The 15,598-nt window shown below is 44.4% G+C and overlaps 1 protein-coding gene across 2 annotated transcripts in view; it reads right to left on the reverse strand.

Moving 5' to 3' along the window:
* ehbp1 (EH domain binding protein 1) overlaps positions 1-15,598 on the reverse strand; it is a 151,319-nt gene that overhangs the window by 77,584 nt on the left and 58,137 nt on the right. For both annotated transcript variants that reach the window (XM_061836575.1, XM_061836576.1), the window contains exons 11-12: positions 1,985-2,163; positions 917-965 (exon numbers count right to left, since the gene is read on the reverse strand). In XM_061836575.1, coding sequence (XP_061692559.1) covers positions 917-965; positions 1,985-2,163 — 228 coding nt within the window. The remainder of the gene's footprint in view (positions 1-916; positions 966-1,984; positions 2,164-15,598) is intronic.

Genomic DNA, 15,598 nt, shown 5'->3' on the forward strand with positions numbered 1-15,598 from the left:
TTGTTTGGGTTTTTTTTTTTTTTTTTAATCCTATATACTGTATACAGATACTGTAATTACTGAAATATTGCTTTTAGTTGGCGGGTGAGGGCCTAACCTCTGACATCCGGTGTAAACAGAATTCATCTGATGCAGTGTCACTCTCAAACTGTGGCCATAATAATAAATGTAGAAACTGCACAGAATATTTTGCTTTGGACATCCATATTATTATTGGTTTTTTTTTCATTTTAACATCCGTGTCGGTCTATCATGGTGAAGAATGTGGTGAGCTCTCGATCTACGTTCCTACCCTCACTTGTGGTTACGAGCTGAGCGTGGGCATTTTCCCGGTGAGTTGTTCTGGGGACATTCCACCGAGCACGACCCGAGACACGCCGGAAAAAGACTACGGGCCTCTTCGGAAAGTCTGACCTTCTGACTTTAACGCCACTTTTTCCTAACATTTGTTGAAATGCTTCATTATTTGATGGAGAGATTTGTTTACATGTGATTGTGTTTCCTTTCAAAAATAGAAAAGGAAAGCACTATTTCAAATAATTTGAATTTGTACATTTTCAGTACAGTTTGGTTGAATTACCTATAAGTGCTACACTGTTGGTATGCAAACATTTACTTGGGTACAATTTTGACTGAAATGTGATGTAAAACTCATTTTAATTGAATCACACGTGATCATGCTTTGAGCAGCATCTTTTTTCCATCACCACACTCCACTTATTAACGCGCCATCCCGCCTGCGTCAAATGACCACGTTTTCACATCCATTTGCTACAGCGGGGGGGGCCTCGAATGAAAAACTACCTTAACAGACGCGCATTCTATTGAGGGGTTAATGGCTGATTGGGAAAGATGGCCAATGGTGGATGTGGCAGTGTGGGAGGGAGCCGAGCGCCGGTGGGTGGTCGCCTCTTACCTTTTTGTTGTTTTCTTTAATATCCTGAGGATTGAGCGACTTGAAGTCTCTGTGAAAACAGCAGAGATAGAGAGAATGAAAGAGAGAGAGAGAGAGAGAGAGTGAGAGACAGAGAGAGCGAGAGAGAGAGAGCAAGTGTGTCACATGGAATGGCACCGCAACGTATAATTTCATCAAGACATAATTCCTCATAATGGGGAAATATGTAAAAGTAACAGACCAGTGAGTGAAGGTGATGCACATACGGAAAAGACTTGCAGAATTTATGCCGTGTTAAGGGGGAAATTTAAGCGTGGTACACATCTATCTATCTATCTATCTATCTATATATATATATAAATATTTGGCCAAATAAAATTTGGCCAAACTCCGACGGAAAAGGTCGATTAAAACCTTGATGGCATTGCTAAATGAAACACCAAATTATTTTAAAACAAACAAAGCTAAAAAAAAACCTGCTCGAAAATATAGTCATTCGATGGGAGATATGAGAACTCTTAAAACAAAGACAAGCGTCGATTACCACGACTCATTTTTAACAAAAAGATAAACGGTCGACGACCTTTTAGTATGAATATTTTTTTTCCCGCATAGCTGATTTTCATAGGTCAATGTGTACAGTTCAAACGTAAAACCAGACCTTTCTTCATTTGTTGTGAATTAAGTAATAAAACCTTTTTTTTTTTTAAATATTATTCACGGTGTTCTAAATTAAAATAATTTAAGAAATTAAGAGGCCAAATGGGAAAAAAAATACATTGATTTTTGATAATTGATGAATAGTTTTTTTCATCCAATTCATCGATAAATAAAAAAAGTTCCAGCGCTAATTATAATGAAAATATTTTCACTGTAAATCAAAAGCAACATGCCAAATGTAGCCATTTTTGTAATGTTATTGGACACGTTGAACACTCGATCCAAAGATGTCAAGTTTTACACATCCATTCGGCAAATGAATAACGCTTCCGCAAAGCAAAGCAAAACACACACACAAACGCACAGCTAGTCACACACACCCACTTTGGAGTGTACAATGTGTGTGTGTGTGTGTGTGTGTGTCCCCACATGGTGTCGGGCCTGAAGTGATGCAGCAGCGCGCAGAAGGCCAGGCCGTTCCTCCAGGACGTGGTGAAGTTGGTGATCTTCACCCCGCGGTAGTTGCGCGTCACCTCGCGGCACCAGGCCAGCAGGGATTGGCTGGCGTTGGGCTTGCCACCCAGGACCGGGCTCGGGATCGGGCTGGGCTGCAAAAATGAGAGACAAGTCAAAAAAAATAAACACCTCCCTCAAATAGAGGGAGCGTGAGTCTATCCCTCATTTTTAATGGATTTACTTTGCATTGTTTTTGTTTTTTTTGCTTCAAATAAAATGTGGTATGTAGAGACCAGCACCTATCTGCAGTTGAGTAATTATCAAAGTTTGACTAGTTCTAATTTTGTTGTATTTTACAGTAGTCACTTCATGCTTGTCGGAAGGTTATGAACACCAAAAATTCACTTCAAACACTTCCTGTCCATCCAAACAAATTCCTTCCCTTATAGTAGAACTCTGTCCTCACCTGCCGTTGAGTAATTATCAAAGATTAGTCTTTAGTCATTTCATTTTACAGCGGTTCGCTTCATTTTACAGGGATATCACAGCTGGGAATTAGGCCAAATAAATACATCCTCCTCAAGTAGATGCCTGCCCCCATCTGAAGTTGAGGAATTAAAAGTGGCAGTAATTTGACTTTATTTTTGTATTTGACAGCTGTTAACATCATTTAACACGCGCACAAGCTAACTAAATGTAAAATATGAATAAAATCCAATCTACACCTCCTCTATAGCAGATCACCCCTGTTCCTAGCTGCCGTTGAGTAATTATCTGAACACACTGCACAAGATTTGACTCTGCGGCGCCTCCCCTCCAATTAGTTGCTATTAGCATAGCGTCATAGACGCTTGTTCGGAGAGAGGCGTGCGAGCGTGGATAATGTAAACAGCTTATTAATTAGCTCCTCCTCTGAAGGCTTATCGAGGCGCAAAAGCTTTTTGCCTCCCCGAAGCCTTCTCTCCTCTCCGCAAAATGTTTGGTTTTTGACAGCGCTTAAGTCAATTTTACACATGTAGGAGACTTAGAAGGGCTAAAATGTGACTTCAAATACCCGCGGTTAGGTCATTAACAATCTGAGGTGATTGCTATCCAATGAGAACGTCATCACTTGAGCATTTGTGTTACAATGAGACACCCATTTGTAAAATACATGTTTGGGTTCAGGATGGGATGTGAGCTTGCGCCGTGAGTTGAGGTGGGTGGAGAAAACTGAGCTGTGGGGAAAAGACGAGTGGTGGCCACCCGACTCCCTCTGTTGGTGTCCGCCTACTACTGCAAATGCAGCATTGTGCTACAAAGAGTCAAACTCCCAAATCAGCCTTTCTGTGTATCTCATTAATAAATAAACTAGTAGGCTTTTTTTTTTTGTTGTTAAATATACTTAATCCCCCTCCCCACCGAAAAAAAAAAAAACAGGAGGCTTATGTGGCAGTGTATGTATACTTATGTCTTACATACACACACTACAGAGCAACTATCAATGGACCTTTCCGACCTGTCAATCACTCGTACGCTAATAGCCAATCAGATAGCCGCATTGTCTTAACCCCTGGCTTGCCACGCCCATTCTCGCCGTGTTGTCCCACAAGCAATGCTGGTTGTCAGTAGCGGGCGCTTGGAAAAGTTAATGTTACGAAGAAAATGGTCCTCAGATGCGCTTCGGGAACGTGCCATTTCTGATGAAAGATATCCTGCTAGCTTACGAGGGGCCCGCTTGATTCATTTTGCAAAGCCTAAAACACAGTTGACGAAGCGTCTAAGATGGATTAAGGCTCGCGGAAGAGCGCACGTACAACTAAATGTAGACAATATCAACAAACACAAGGCTGTATGTTCGAAGCTAAGTGAGGGAGAAGTACCTTCTCTGAGTTTGATTTAATTATTATCAGTGCAGGAGAACAACTTTCACTTTGTTTGTGTATAACTGACCTGCTAAACGAAGTGTGCAATGTTTTATGCCGAAGAGTCGGGTTAGGGATACGTAAATGTCCCACGTAATGCAAGAGAACTGTCGATTTGCCTATTTGTTACACATCAGACTTTTAAGACAGACTTTTGGGTTCCATCACGAGCCAAATCAAATGAATACACCCGCTCTCTTCTAAAGACTGCAATGATATCACTCGTGATCTTTCCAAGTAAAAAGTACTCACCCTGCTTTACATGCGCAGTACGATTCCAATATTAAGTTTGTGAGGGAACAAACTTTTTTTTCCCCATCGATCGCCAACATTTCGCTGTAACTCTGACATTGCGTCCTGCTCCGTCCAAAATCTTAATTCCGTGTACATATCCTTGCGTGAAATAGTTGAGACCTCTCTGCAGAACTCTCTTGGACAAGTCTGACGCATTTGGCAAAAAACATACCGCAATTTTTTCTGGAATACGCGACTTCAAACATGTTCTGTTCAGTCGCCATTTTGGAAGCTTGTGGGACATGGCAACTGTAAACTAAGGGGGCGGAGCTTAAGATTGCCAGTCGGAAAGGTCCATTCCCTAATAAGGAGGTGTGCATGGGAATTTATGGAAATACTTCTATCTGTCTTCAATTCAACAAATCCAAGATGCTAAAAACAAATCTAAATTGCTCAAATTGCCGTCAAATGTTCCGGATTATTTGGGAATGTCCTAAATGGCGGCCTGAACGGAATTCCTCCATTTTAAGAGTTGAAAAATGCGCACACTTCAAGATGAAAGACCGGAGACATTGACGACTCGCGACTGCCGACTTTTGTGTGAGGCGCTCGTGTGCCGCGAAGACCCCTTCGGGTATCTCGGAACACGGAGAGACAGCGGCGGCGGCGGCGGCCTGAGGGGGGAGACAACTTGACATTTCCGGCTCACCTAACCCCCCACAAGTATCTTCTAAATGATGTCAGCCCATATAAATCATAATAATCAAACAACGAGCAGATAATAACATGGGTATCAAGTCCATTGCGGTAAGACGTGCGTAGTTACAGAAAATGTCACTGACGAACAGCACACAATGACACAAAAGTGTATTAGTGGGTGAGCGAGCTGCTTTGTGTGCGCATCACGTGTATTGTATGTCCCATTAAGTTGTGTGTGCGTGTTTGAGTGGCAGTCCTCCTCCAGGCCTTGGACCTGGTCCTGCGTTTTTCAAGTGACGGTGCAAAAGTAGCCGTCAAATTGAAGCACTCTCATTACCTGGGATTAGGCAGCAGGTAGCCATTAAAGCAATTAGACACGCAGGCGCAGACCCCTGCACCCTCGCCGGCGGACAGCGCGCACTTAACATCGTGGGAAAACAACAACAATGGGGGGGGGGGAGAGAGAAGAATAAAAAAAAAAAAAAGAAAAAAGAAAAACTGTAGCCAGCGGGACAGGCTACCTTACCAAATTATCATAAATAGCAAAAACAATGCATATGTAAATTACAAGGACACTTAAAAAAAAAAAAAAAAAACTTGTATCCCTCCTTCACGCTCTCATTGGTTGGCTCGTCTAAGAAATTACAAAAAAATAAAAATAAAACGGAAAAAAAAACAACCATCGAATTTTCAATGCTGCTTATCCCGGTTAGGGTTAAAGTGCGCTGAAGCCATCCCAGCTGACTTCGGGGAAAAGTCAGCTGGGACCCGAAAACGGTCGCAGGCCACATAAAGACGCCGTCACTGAGTGGGAATTGAACCCACGCTGCCGGCACCAAAGACAGGCAAGTGTACCCACTACGCCAGGGCTCACCGACACGTTGCCCACAATGCCGATGTGCCATGTTGATTGTTCGTTGCATGTTTTCTGAACGAAGTCATCGCAACCCGGTTCTCATTGGTTGGCTTTCCAAAAACACACGAATCACTGGTTCCGCCGTTTCCGCTTGCTGCGAGGTTGCAAACGGGCCGGCGACTGACGCGACTCTCCCGCCTGGGAATCTCGAAGGGCCCCGTTACACTCGGCGGTGAGAAGTGTTGAGAAATGCGTCACGTATTGTCATAACATATCTTCTTTGACGGGAGCAGGCTGCATTTCATTAGGGGTGCACGAGGAGACAAAACGTATGTTGACTTAACGTTTGCCCGAAGGCAACGGCAACTGCACGTGTGTGACTTTTATCTGTGTGCGCGCGCACACACAACCGCAGCCATGTAGCGAGCGGAGCTGCAGGATAGGATTAGCGTTGAGCATTGCCTCGGCCCGCAAACATTCCGCATTAAAAAGAAGGGGGGGGGGAGAGAGAAAAAGCTTCATTACTATCAGCGCCACATAACCTCCCCTCCGCCGCTATTACACGCCAACCCCAATAGGCTGGGTGGGGAAATACACGGCGGCTGACAAGAGAATCCATTATTCCCCGCGCCGCCGTGTCAACAACATACACCAAATGGGGCAAAGAGAGAAGAAAATGGAGGACGAGCGCGAAGGGGAGCGGGGCGAGTGGGGGGGGAGTTAAGCTCTCGACAATACCCAAACGACAAGATAGGGGAAAATCAAGGAGAAATGCTTCCTGTTTGAGAAGATATCGGATTTTTTTTTTCTTTTTGCAAAGACTTCAGCTCAGCAAGCATTGAAGGAAACAGTTTGACTTTTTTTTTTTTAATCGGCTTTTATAGTATTATTTAAACATCTCTAATGTCACTTCAGACTTCACCGGGCATTGAAGGAAGGGAAGGTTTGACTTTTTTTTTTTTTTTTTTTAAATAGGCCTCTGTTGCTTTGAACAAGTGCAAGATGGTCAATCTCAAACAACTCCATTTTGGTCATTTTAAAAGAATTAATGCTCAGTGTGCATTTGACTTTTTTCCGTCGAAATGTCGCCCGTTTGAACTGATATCAACGCCTCACTGTATTGCCGAGCGTCAAAGGAAGGGACTATTTTACATTTTTCCAGATTTTTGAGCCAAAACGTTAGCATGCTTGTGTCTGCAAATCTCGCAAGAGCTCGAATTGACATCGTTTCATCGCATATTTTTTCGACTGTATGTCGGGAAATACCGCAGGAATGTAAACTCAACCGGCCTCGACGCAATGACAAGAACCCCAACGTGATGGCGGTGATAAGAGAAGAGGAGGATAAGAAGCGGTCCCGCCGCAGCCATGTGTCTTTCCAATCTCGCTTGATTGAAAGCGGCCGCGTCAGAGTGTGTCAGATTTGAGGTGTCGAATCTGCGACTCTTTAAAACTTGTAATCCGCTCAAAAGGGAGCCGACGGCAATGCGAGACGCTCACATTAGCCAGCGCGCGCACACACGTTTGCTCTACGTGACAACGCAGGTAACTGTATTTACAAGTACTGTCAAAAAAAAGAAGACAATGGGCAAACACGCAAAAGCAAAATAATCAATTAGTAATTGTCAACCACAGCGTGTTAATGTAAGGAATTTATTGAGTATTACTCCTTTCTCTGTGATGCCGGTTTCTCTTTAAGCGCCACGTGACGACAAGGTATGACCCACCAGGTTTTCTTAGCCGCTTATCCTCACGAGGGTCGCTGGGAGTGCTGGAGCCTATCCCAGCAGTCAACAGGCAGGAGGCGGGGTACGCCCTGAACTGGTTGCCTGCCAATCGCGGGGCACATGGAGACAAACAGCCGCACTCACAATCACACCTAGGCAAATTTAGAGTGTCAAATTAATGTTGCATGTTTTTGGGATGTGGGAAGAAGCTGGAGGGCCCGGAGAAAACCCACGCAGGCACGGGGAGAACATGCAAACTCCACACAGGCGGGGCCGGCATCGAACCCGGGACCTCAGCACCGTGAGGCCAACGTTTTACCAGCAGATCCACTGTCAGCACACACACAAAAAAAAAAAAAAAATGTAAATTTGCACAACATTAAAATCACCAGTGCTTAAAAAATGTCCTTAGAAAAATATCTGAGTAACAAAAACAGCCAATCAGCAGTGCTGCTGTAGTTATTGACGTCTCTTTTGTCCAATGACGCATCGGCAGTCACCAAAAAGATTTCACATTCTTCAGCTTTTACAGAGACTAGAATGTAAACACCCACATGCAGACAATCCTGCCAAATCGATTACGAGGGTATGACCCTTAAAAAAAAAAAAAATCCAAAGGATGGAACAAATTTAAGAATTAAGAAAAGATTAAGAAAACCGATTTAATACACGAGTTAGTTGAATTCTCAGCTGGGTCACGGAATGAACTCATAAATCAATGTAACACTTTATGTAAGTTATATTTTGGAAGGACCCTCTTCAACATATTCAAATACATCCTTGAGAAGCGTAGTTGACAAGATGGCTGCAGTGTCCAGCAATTTGATTGGCCGCACTCCGACCACCGACATGCTCCATTATTTAATAATTCACTCCGTCTAAACGTTTTTAGAGTCTCTAATCGGGACTTGCTCTGCTCCTGTCGTCTTCATTAGAAAACAAAGCCAATTTAAAAATAAATAAACGAATAATAGAGGGATTGTCACGCGTCATCTTACATCACACCTACCATTTTTAATCACAGAGTCCAATGAAAAGTTCAGTTATGTAAATGGGGATGTTGGAGCGGACGGAACAACGGCGGTGCTGGAACAGGAGAGGAGAGAGAACATAACGTGAAAAAAAAACAACAACTAACATACAAAAAGTAATATCGGAATGGCGGTGAGGTATAAACCGTTCCATCCGTAACTAAAAGCAAATAAACAAACTCTCCATGTTCGCTTTTTGCAAATATTCATCTGAAAGCGCATCAACGAATGTTACTTTCCTTTTTATTCAATTCACTCGAGCTGCAGCGGACTGAAACTCATAATTAAAAAATGTGCAGATACGATGACAATGTTTGAAAATAGTGATTCAGTGCATTATTAATGAGAAGTGGCATCATTTTCTATAAATGCAATAGTGGGGGCAGCACCTCCCGACTCATCTTCTAATGCAAATGATGATTTTGTTTCATTTTAAAAACATAATTATCTCAATTAACACAATGCACGTCTCGCTACATGACTGTTGTCCAACCAGGATTTTAAACAATCTGCGAAAAGTATTCAAAGCGCTTCTTCCACGGCGTCAAAGAAGCTTTGGGAGAAGGAAGCGTGATCTCTCATAAATCTATAAAGAGCCATTAATCTCCTCTAACAGACATCTTCAACAAACAAATTAAGACGTGCGAACGATTCACAGATCGGCCGCGGCGATAAGAATGACGTTTATCAATTAATCTGAGCGCAGGCGGGCCAAACTCATTAAGGAGACCACTTTTGGAATTACATCGCGCAGGTAAAGAAGCTCGAAAGTGTGTGTGTGGACGTAACCCCGACACAAGCACACACACACACAAAGCGACCATTGTCCGGTGCGGAGTGGGCTTCGCAACGATGAGTGAATCCGATAGTGAAGCCAATTATAATGAACATAATTACAAAGTCACCTCTTTGACTACTGATCAGAATAGACACGTGCACACATAGACACACACACACGAGGCACGAGGACAAACAACACCACACATTTACCACAATGCTCCTGTGAACGCTAAATATTGTTGACTAAGGACAAATTTTTGCTCAACTAAATGTAAAGAGCGATTATAGTTGTTCTAGATTGTCCGACGTACCAAAAGTTACAGTAACACTAACATAAATCTTATGTGATATGATACTGTATAACCAAAAATGAGAGATCAAACATTTGATAAGAAAGCAAAGCAAAAGCAAGGCAAATTTATTTGTATAGCGCATTTCATACACGAGGTAAACTCAAATGTGCTTTACATGATAAAAGGCATTTGAAAACAAAGAGATAAAACAATAAAAATGACCAAAAAAAAGATGAAAAATAATCTAGAATCCGTCTGTTTGTCCATCTTTAATTTAAACCCTTCTTGTATTTTTAATTCTACTTGATCGTGTGCATCTTTATGAGATTGTACGTCTTTTGGACGTCGGCTGTCAAAACTAATCCGTCGGTCTGTGAAGCTAAAATGCTAATGCTAAATATAACGCTAAAAACAAGCTTCTAGAACCGACCATGCCCGGCCTTAGGGCCTTCGTTCGGAAAAATAACATTTCCAAAATGTACGGCAGGCACCCTGACACAGCAAGAAAGAAAAATCTTATTCCAGTCGCACGGCAACTCACCGGCGACCATCCATCACTTATTTCAAATACGTTATGCGATTTACGCGTGCGATCCAAACCGCGACTTCATTTGCACATTTTTTTTTTTTTTTTACCCAGATTTCAATATCCGGCCCAACCTTTGATTGATTTTTTTTTTTTTTTTTATTCACATCGCAATACTTTTTCCCACATTTAGAGTAAATGAACTTGCGCGAGAAGGCTTCAATTCGATATGAAAAGGGGCGATGGCCCTAAAAGGCACCAGTCAGTGCTTCCTTCCTATGGCACAGTGTCTGAATATCAGACCTGACAAAAGAAGGCCTTTTTTTTCCATTATTATTCTAAAGAAGCAATTAGACAGCCTTATCGTTCCTCTGTTCTTCACATGCAAGAGCAGACATTTAAGTAAGATGGAGCATAATTCATGAGGTACTTCTAAGGTTCCTTTCAAATGTTGCTTTGTGTTAATTGAATTAAAAATGTGGCGGGTGACGGGGAGGGCGCGATGTCAAGGATGTGGTGTGTTGGGGGTGCTACGTTTCGCTAAAGTCAGTATGAACACACCCAGCACAACGAGATAATCTCTCGGGAAAATCTGTTAAAAGACGTGAGACAATCGAGCCTTTGCTGACTGTGATCGCAAGAGGTGGGGGTTCAAATCTGACCTGATTGCGGCTACGTGTGAACGCTGCTTAATGATCTGTGATCAGATTGTTCAACATTTCCGATTGACGGCCCCGAATGTTTTCACAGCGGATCCACAAAGAAAAATGATTTATGACCACCCGACAAAACAAAAGATCATCTTCTTGAGACAAGACAATCAAGTACCCACTTTAAGACTCGTCCACGCCACGGGATCACCATTCAAGATCGGGTCTCCCTCGCTCAGGCAGTCGCAGTGGAAGAAGCTCCAGACTCGGCAGAACGTGGCCCTCAGAGTCACCACCGGCTGCACCGTGAGACCAGAATTCTACCGGTGAAGCAACGCAACGAACTACTCGCCCCGCGGCATCTGCTACGCTGCCAGCTACCCGCGAACCCGTGCCATTAAGTGTCCAACGGACCACCTCGACCGCGCCTACTTCGCCATGACGTCTGTAAATAACGTCAAGACATCGACAAAGACGCGGTGTTCGACGAACAAGCCTACCAAGACGGGGTACGTAGGCTCCATCGAACTGCGGTTGAAGACGCAGTGGGTAGTGACAAACCGGTAGTCATCCTTGGTGGCTAACCCACCCCTGAGGTGGTCAAAACCGAACTCGATCTCCCGCGGGCCACAAGATCCAAACTATCGCAACTCTGCTCCGGACGAAGCCTCACGCTCAATGACTACATCGCTATTGTCGACAATACTATCGTCAACGTCTGTCCAAAATGCGGACAGGGCCCTCACGACACGCAGCACATCTCCAACTGCGCAGCGACTCCCGCGACGCTGACCGTAATGGACCTGTGGAAACGCCGGAAGGAAGTGGCTGCCTTCCTGGAACTAGAAGTCGACTGAACAATGCGATTGCCTGGCTACAACAACAACCATCCAAGATAATCTTTTGGAGACAGAAAATTGTGATCACAAGGGAGGTCCAAGGCTCAAATTTGGCCTGATTTACAGTACAGGTGTGTGGTTGCCGTTCTACGATTTGGAATCCTAAATATAGTCGAAATTTATGACTTTGAGAAGCTCTGACAAGGATATGACGCTTGACACAGCCCATCATTTGGCCCAAATGAAAGTACGTGCGTGCCCCGCTTCAGGATTTGCGGTCGTCCGAACACTAATGTTGAACAACGAGAAAAATCCCACACCAGAAGATAAACATGCAGGAAACTAAGCAAAAGAAAATAATAACATTTGTCCATATGATTGATACATGAAGCCCGCTTCAGATGTTAAATAAACGGCATGTGGAGATCCTGCTTAACTGGGAGTCACCGTGCAAAGGAAAAGGGTGCCAGGGGAGGGTGGTCCCGGACATTTTGGGGGTCTGAAGAGGTTTTTTTTTTTTTTACTTTCATCTCCCCGCCCTTTTTAAAGATAGGGGGTCCTGGCGGACTTACACCCACACACCTGGAGGACTAGGCCGACTTAAACCCAGATTAAGATAATGTTACCCCTTCTCCGTGTCATTCAAACCCTGCCGGACCGAGCGACGCAGGTTTGCTTCATTCTCAAACACACAAAGGACTTTGTGGCCATCCTCATAAGCCCTATTAGTCTGCTACAGAGCCTCTCATAGCAGACATCAATCACGGAGGGATTAGTAAATTCCCTCTTTAAATGAGTGGCACGGGAAACTTCCCTTCAAGACCAAAGCGAGTCGCTCTCTCCGGCTGGCTCGCGCACTCCCTGGCGGAGATTACACCGCGATTTGTTTTCATTTGGTTCCATCTTCATCGTTTTCTCCGTACGCCGGTCCTGCTCGCGGCTTGTGAGGTAATCCCTGGCAGATAAAACTAAAGAGGACTTACCCCAGGCAGATTACAAGAGGCGCTTTGCGGAAGGCCCTATTTTTTCTTTCCTTTTTTTTTTTTTTTTTTTTTATATATACAACCGTCGACGCGGGTATTTGAGAGCGAGCTCTTGTGCAGTGCTTAACTTGTGAACCCAACGTTCACCCAACAAAGGAGAAAGAGGCGACGGGGGGGGGGGGGGGGGGTTATAGTAACTGGATAAAAAATTAAAAGAAAAAAAACCTGTCATAACACACGCAGACACATGCGTTTATCAATTAATCTGAGCACAGCCCAGCAAAACTCATTAAGGAGGCCACTTTTTGGAATTACATTGCACAGGTAAAGAAGCTCCAAAGTGGGTGTGTATAACCCCTCGACAAACACGCGCACACAAACATTTCGCTGCCTTTCAAAGCGAGCATGTATAAAATTGAGGAGCGATCGGAGCTTGAAAAGCCACCCAAAAAGTTGATTTTCTATTTAGGGAATTACAATGGCTTAATCGTATTGATGCGTGGGGGCCTCGCCAAAGCTTCGCAAACTTCCCAAAGTTGCCGGCGGCGCGTTCAAGCAACTTAAGTCAACTGTACTTTTTGAACAACGGAGCTGAACGTCAACATTTGCGACAAGTGTTTGATCCTTCAACACTTTGTGACATTTCCACCCTCCCTGCTGCAATCCCCCAAAAAAATAAGCATTCAAAGCACATTATATAAAGAATAGTGAAAGATTATGTTCATTTACCTTTGGCGATGGGCGAATATGCGAGGAGAAGGGTGAGTGTGAAGGCGCCGGGGGGAGGAGAAAGCAAACTTTTGACAGCTGAGATAAAACATAAGCCCGACTGGCCACACGCACACAACTTAATTCCACTAAAGTTTATTCGAGGCGCAGGGTGAAGAAAGATGAATAAACTTGCAATAAACACAAACGAAAAACTCACAAAAAAAAGTTGTACCGTGTTTCCCGACCCACGGAGCGCACCTGGTTACAAGCCTTACCTTACCGAGTACATTTGTAAAGGAAATACCATTTGGTACGCACGTACGCCGCAGCTGTGTAAAAGTCGCAAGCGCCCACATTGAAACCTGCCTTGAAAAACGAGATATTTACAAAGAAAGACGGTGCACAGTTGAACACTAGCGCGGCGCTAACAGGGCCGGTTAAATCAAACTTAATCGGTAAATATCACTGAGACACGGCAGTAACACAGCAGCAACACGCTAGCACAGAGCTAACGCTAGCGGAGCGCTAACAGGGCCGGTAAAAGTCACTTCCTCGGCACATATATTCCACCGGTCTCCCTTTTCCGCTCGTGCGCCCCATTGAGGCAGTTCGAAAAAAATGCCCAAATTAGCCGCATCGCCGCATAAACCGCAGGGTTGAAAGCGTGTGGAAAAAAAGTCGCGGCTTGTAGGCCGGAAATTACGGTACTTTACCAATGAGTGCTAGCGTGTGAATGTGATGCCATGCGATTTGGTGACGCTCGACCGTCGAAGGGAAACGAAAAGCATCATGGGTTAAGATTGGCGTCCCCCCTAGCCAATGGGATCGCAGGAAGATGCTACGGCGATAGCCAATGGGAGAGGAGTTCCACCGTGCCACACAAACCCAGATACGGGATGTTCACTTTAGGTGGAATTTGGTGGCTGAGAATCCAGAGAACCTAGAGACAATATTTTTCTGAGGCGGCATTTCGTAAAATTAATTTTTCGCTACGAGAGACATTCGTAAGTAGAGGTACCGCTGTACTGCCCTTTCGGCATGTATTTGAGGAAGGTAAAAACAGATATATTTTGTCATTTTGGTTAACAGCCGGGATAGGCCCCAGCACTCCCCGCGACCCTTTTGAGGATAAGGTGCTAAGAAAATGGATGGACGGTCATTAACAGACATTTCTATTTGAGTAACCCCAACCATCTCGAGTGGATTACACACGCAGAGCCTAATTGAGGCACGGCGTCAATTAGCAAGACAGCCAATATTTGAGAAAAAGATTCATATTAACGTGACTGACGAGAGTTGAGTGGCCAGTATTGTCCGGCGGGCCCGGCGCCTGACGCGATGACAGCGCTGCCCTCCGGCATGGAAGGACACACAGGAAGCTAAGTGAACGGACCCCAAGGAGAAATCTCCTCTCCCACAATATCCAATGTCAGACCACTCAGGGGCTGCAAATAACGGTCGACGGGGAGGGGTCCGCGTAGGTAGAGGGCAGACATTGAGAGCCCTTTACTCCGGGTCAGGATTATTCTGCTAAAATTACACAGTTTATGGGTGGAAAAAAAAAAAAGGCCCGGGAGCAGAGTCCAAGAGGGTACTTTGGTCAGCTGCTTTACATTTCAGTTAGCTTTAGCTGCTAACATGATGATGCTTTTGTAATTTGTGTAGTTTATTTGGCGTTATGGAGGCACCGATTGAACCGTGGTAGCACACCAGAGCACTGGAGCCGCTGCCGTTTCAGTCTGGCCAAACACTTCCTGTGCCTTACTTAATATATCAGCTGTGAAGGGACTTGACATCATGGACATGTTCACTGAACAGGTTTGCGCCATCAATATTTTAAAAAATACATAAACGAAGACGGCAAACGAAGCGTCGGCCTCACAGTTCTGAGATCCCGGGTTCAATCCCGGCTCCGCATGTGCAGAGTTTGCATGTTCTCCCCGTGCCTTGGTGGCTTTTCTCCGGGTGGGCACTCCGATTTCCTCCCACCTCCCAAAAACATGCAACATTAATTGGACACTCTAAATTGCCCCTAGGTGTGATTGTGAGTGCGACTCTTTGTCTCCGCGTGCCCTGCGATTGGCTGGCGACCAGTTCAGGGTGTACCCCGCCTCCTGCCCATTGACAGCTCGACCCTCGTGAGGATAAGCAGCTAACAAAATGGATGGATGGATGGATAAACGAAGACAAAAAGTGATAGTTTTGTGGTGATTTTCTTGGACCATTTGTTTGTTGTTTCAGTAGATTCGCAACTGGTCTCAACTGCTATACCATTAATATTAAAATGATAACTCAACAGAATCCCTGTTGATGAATAATGAAATATCATACAGAGTTGAACTAGTGTAGTGCTC

The sequence above is a fragment of the Syngnathoides biaculeatus genome, chromosome 12, assembly GCF_019802595.1.
Source record: "Syngnathoides biaculeatus isolate LvHL_M chromosome 12, ASM1980259v1, whole genome shotgun sequence".
NCBI classification, from domain to species: domain Eukaryota; kingdom Metazoa; phylum Chordata; class Actinopteri; order Syngnathiformes; family Syngnathidae; genus Syngnathoides; species Syngnathoides biaculeatus.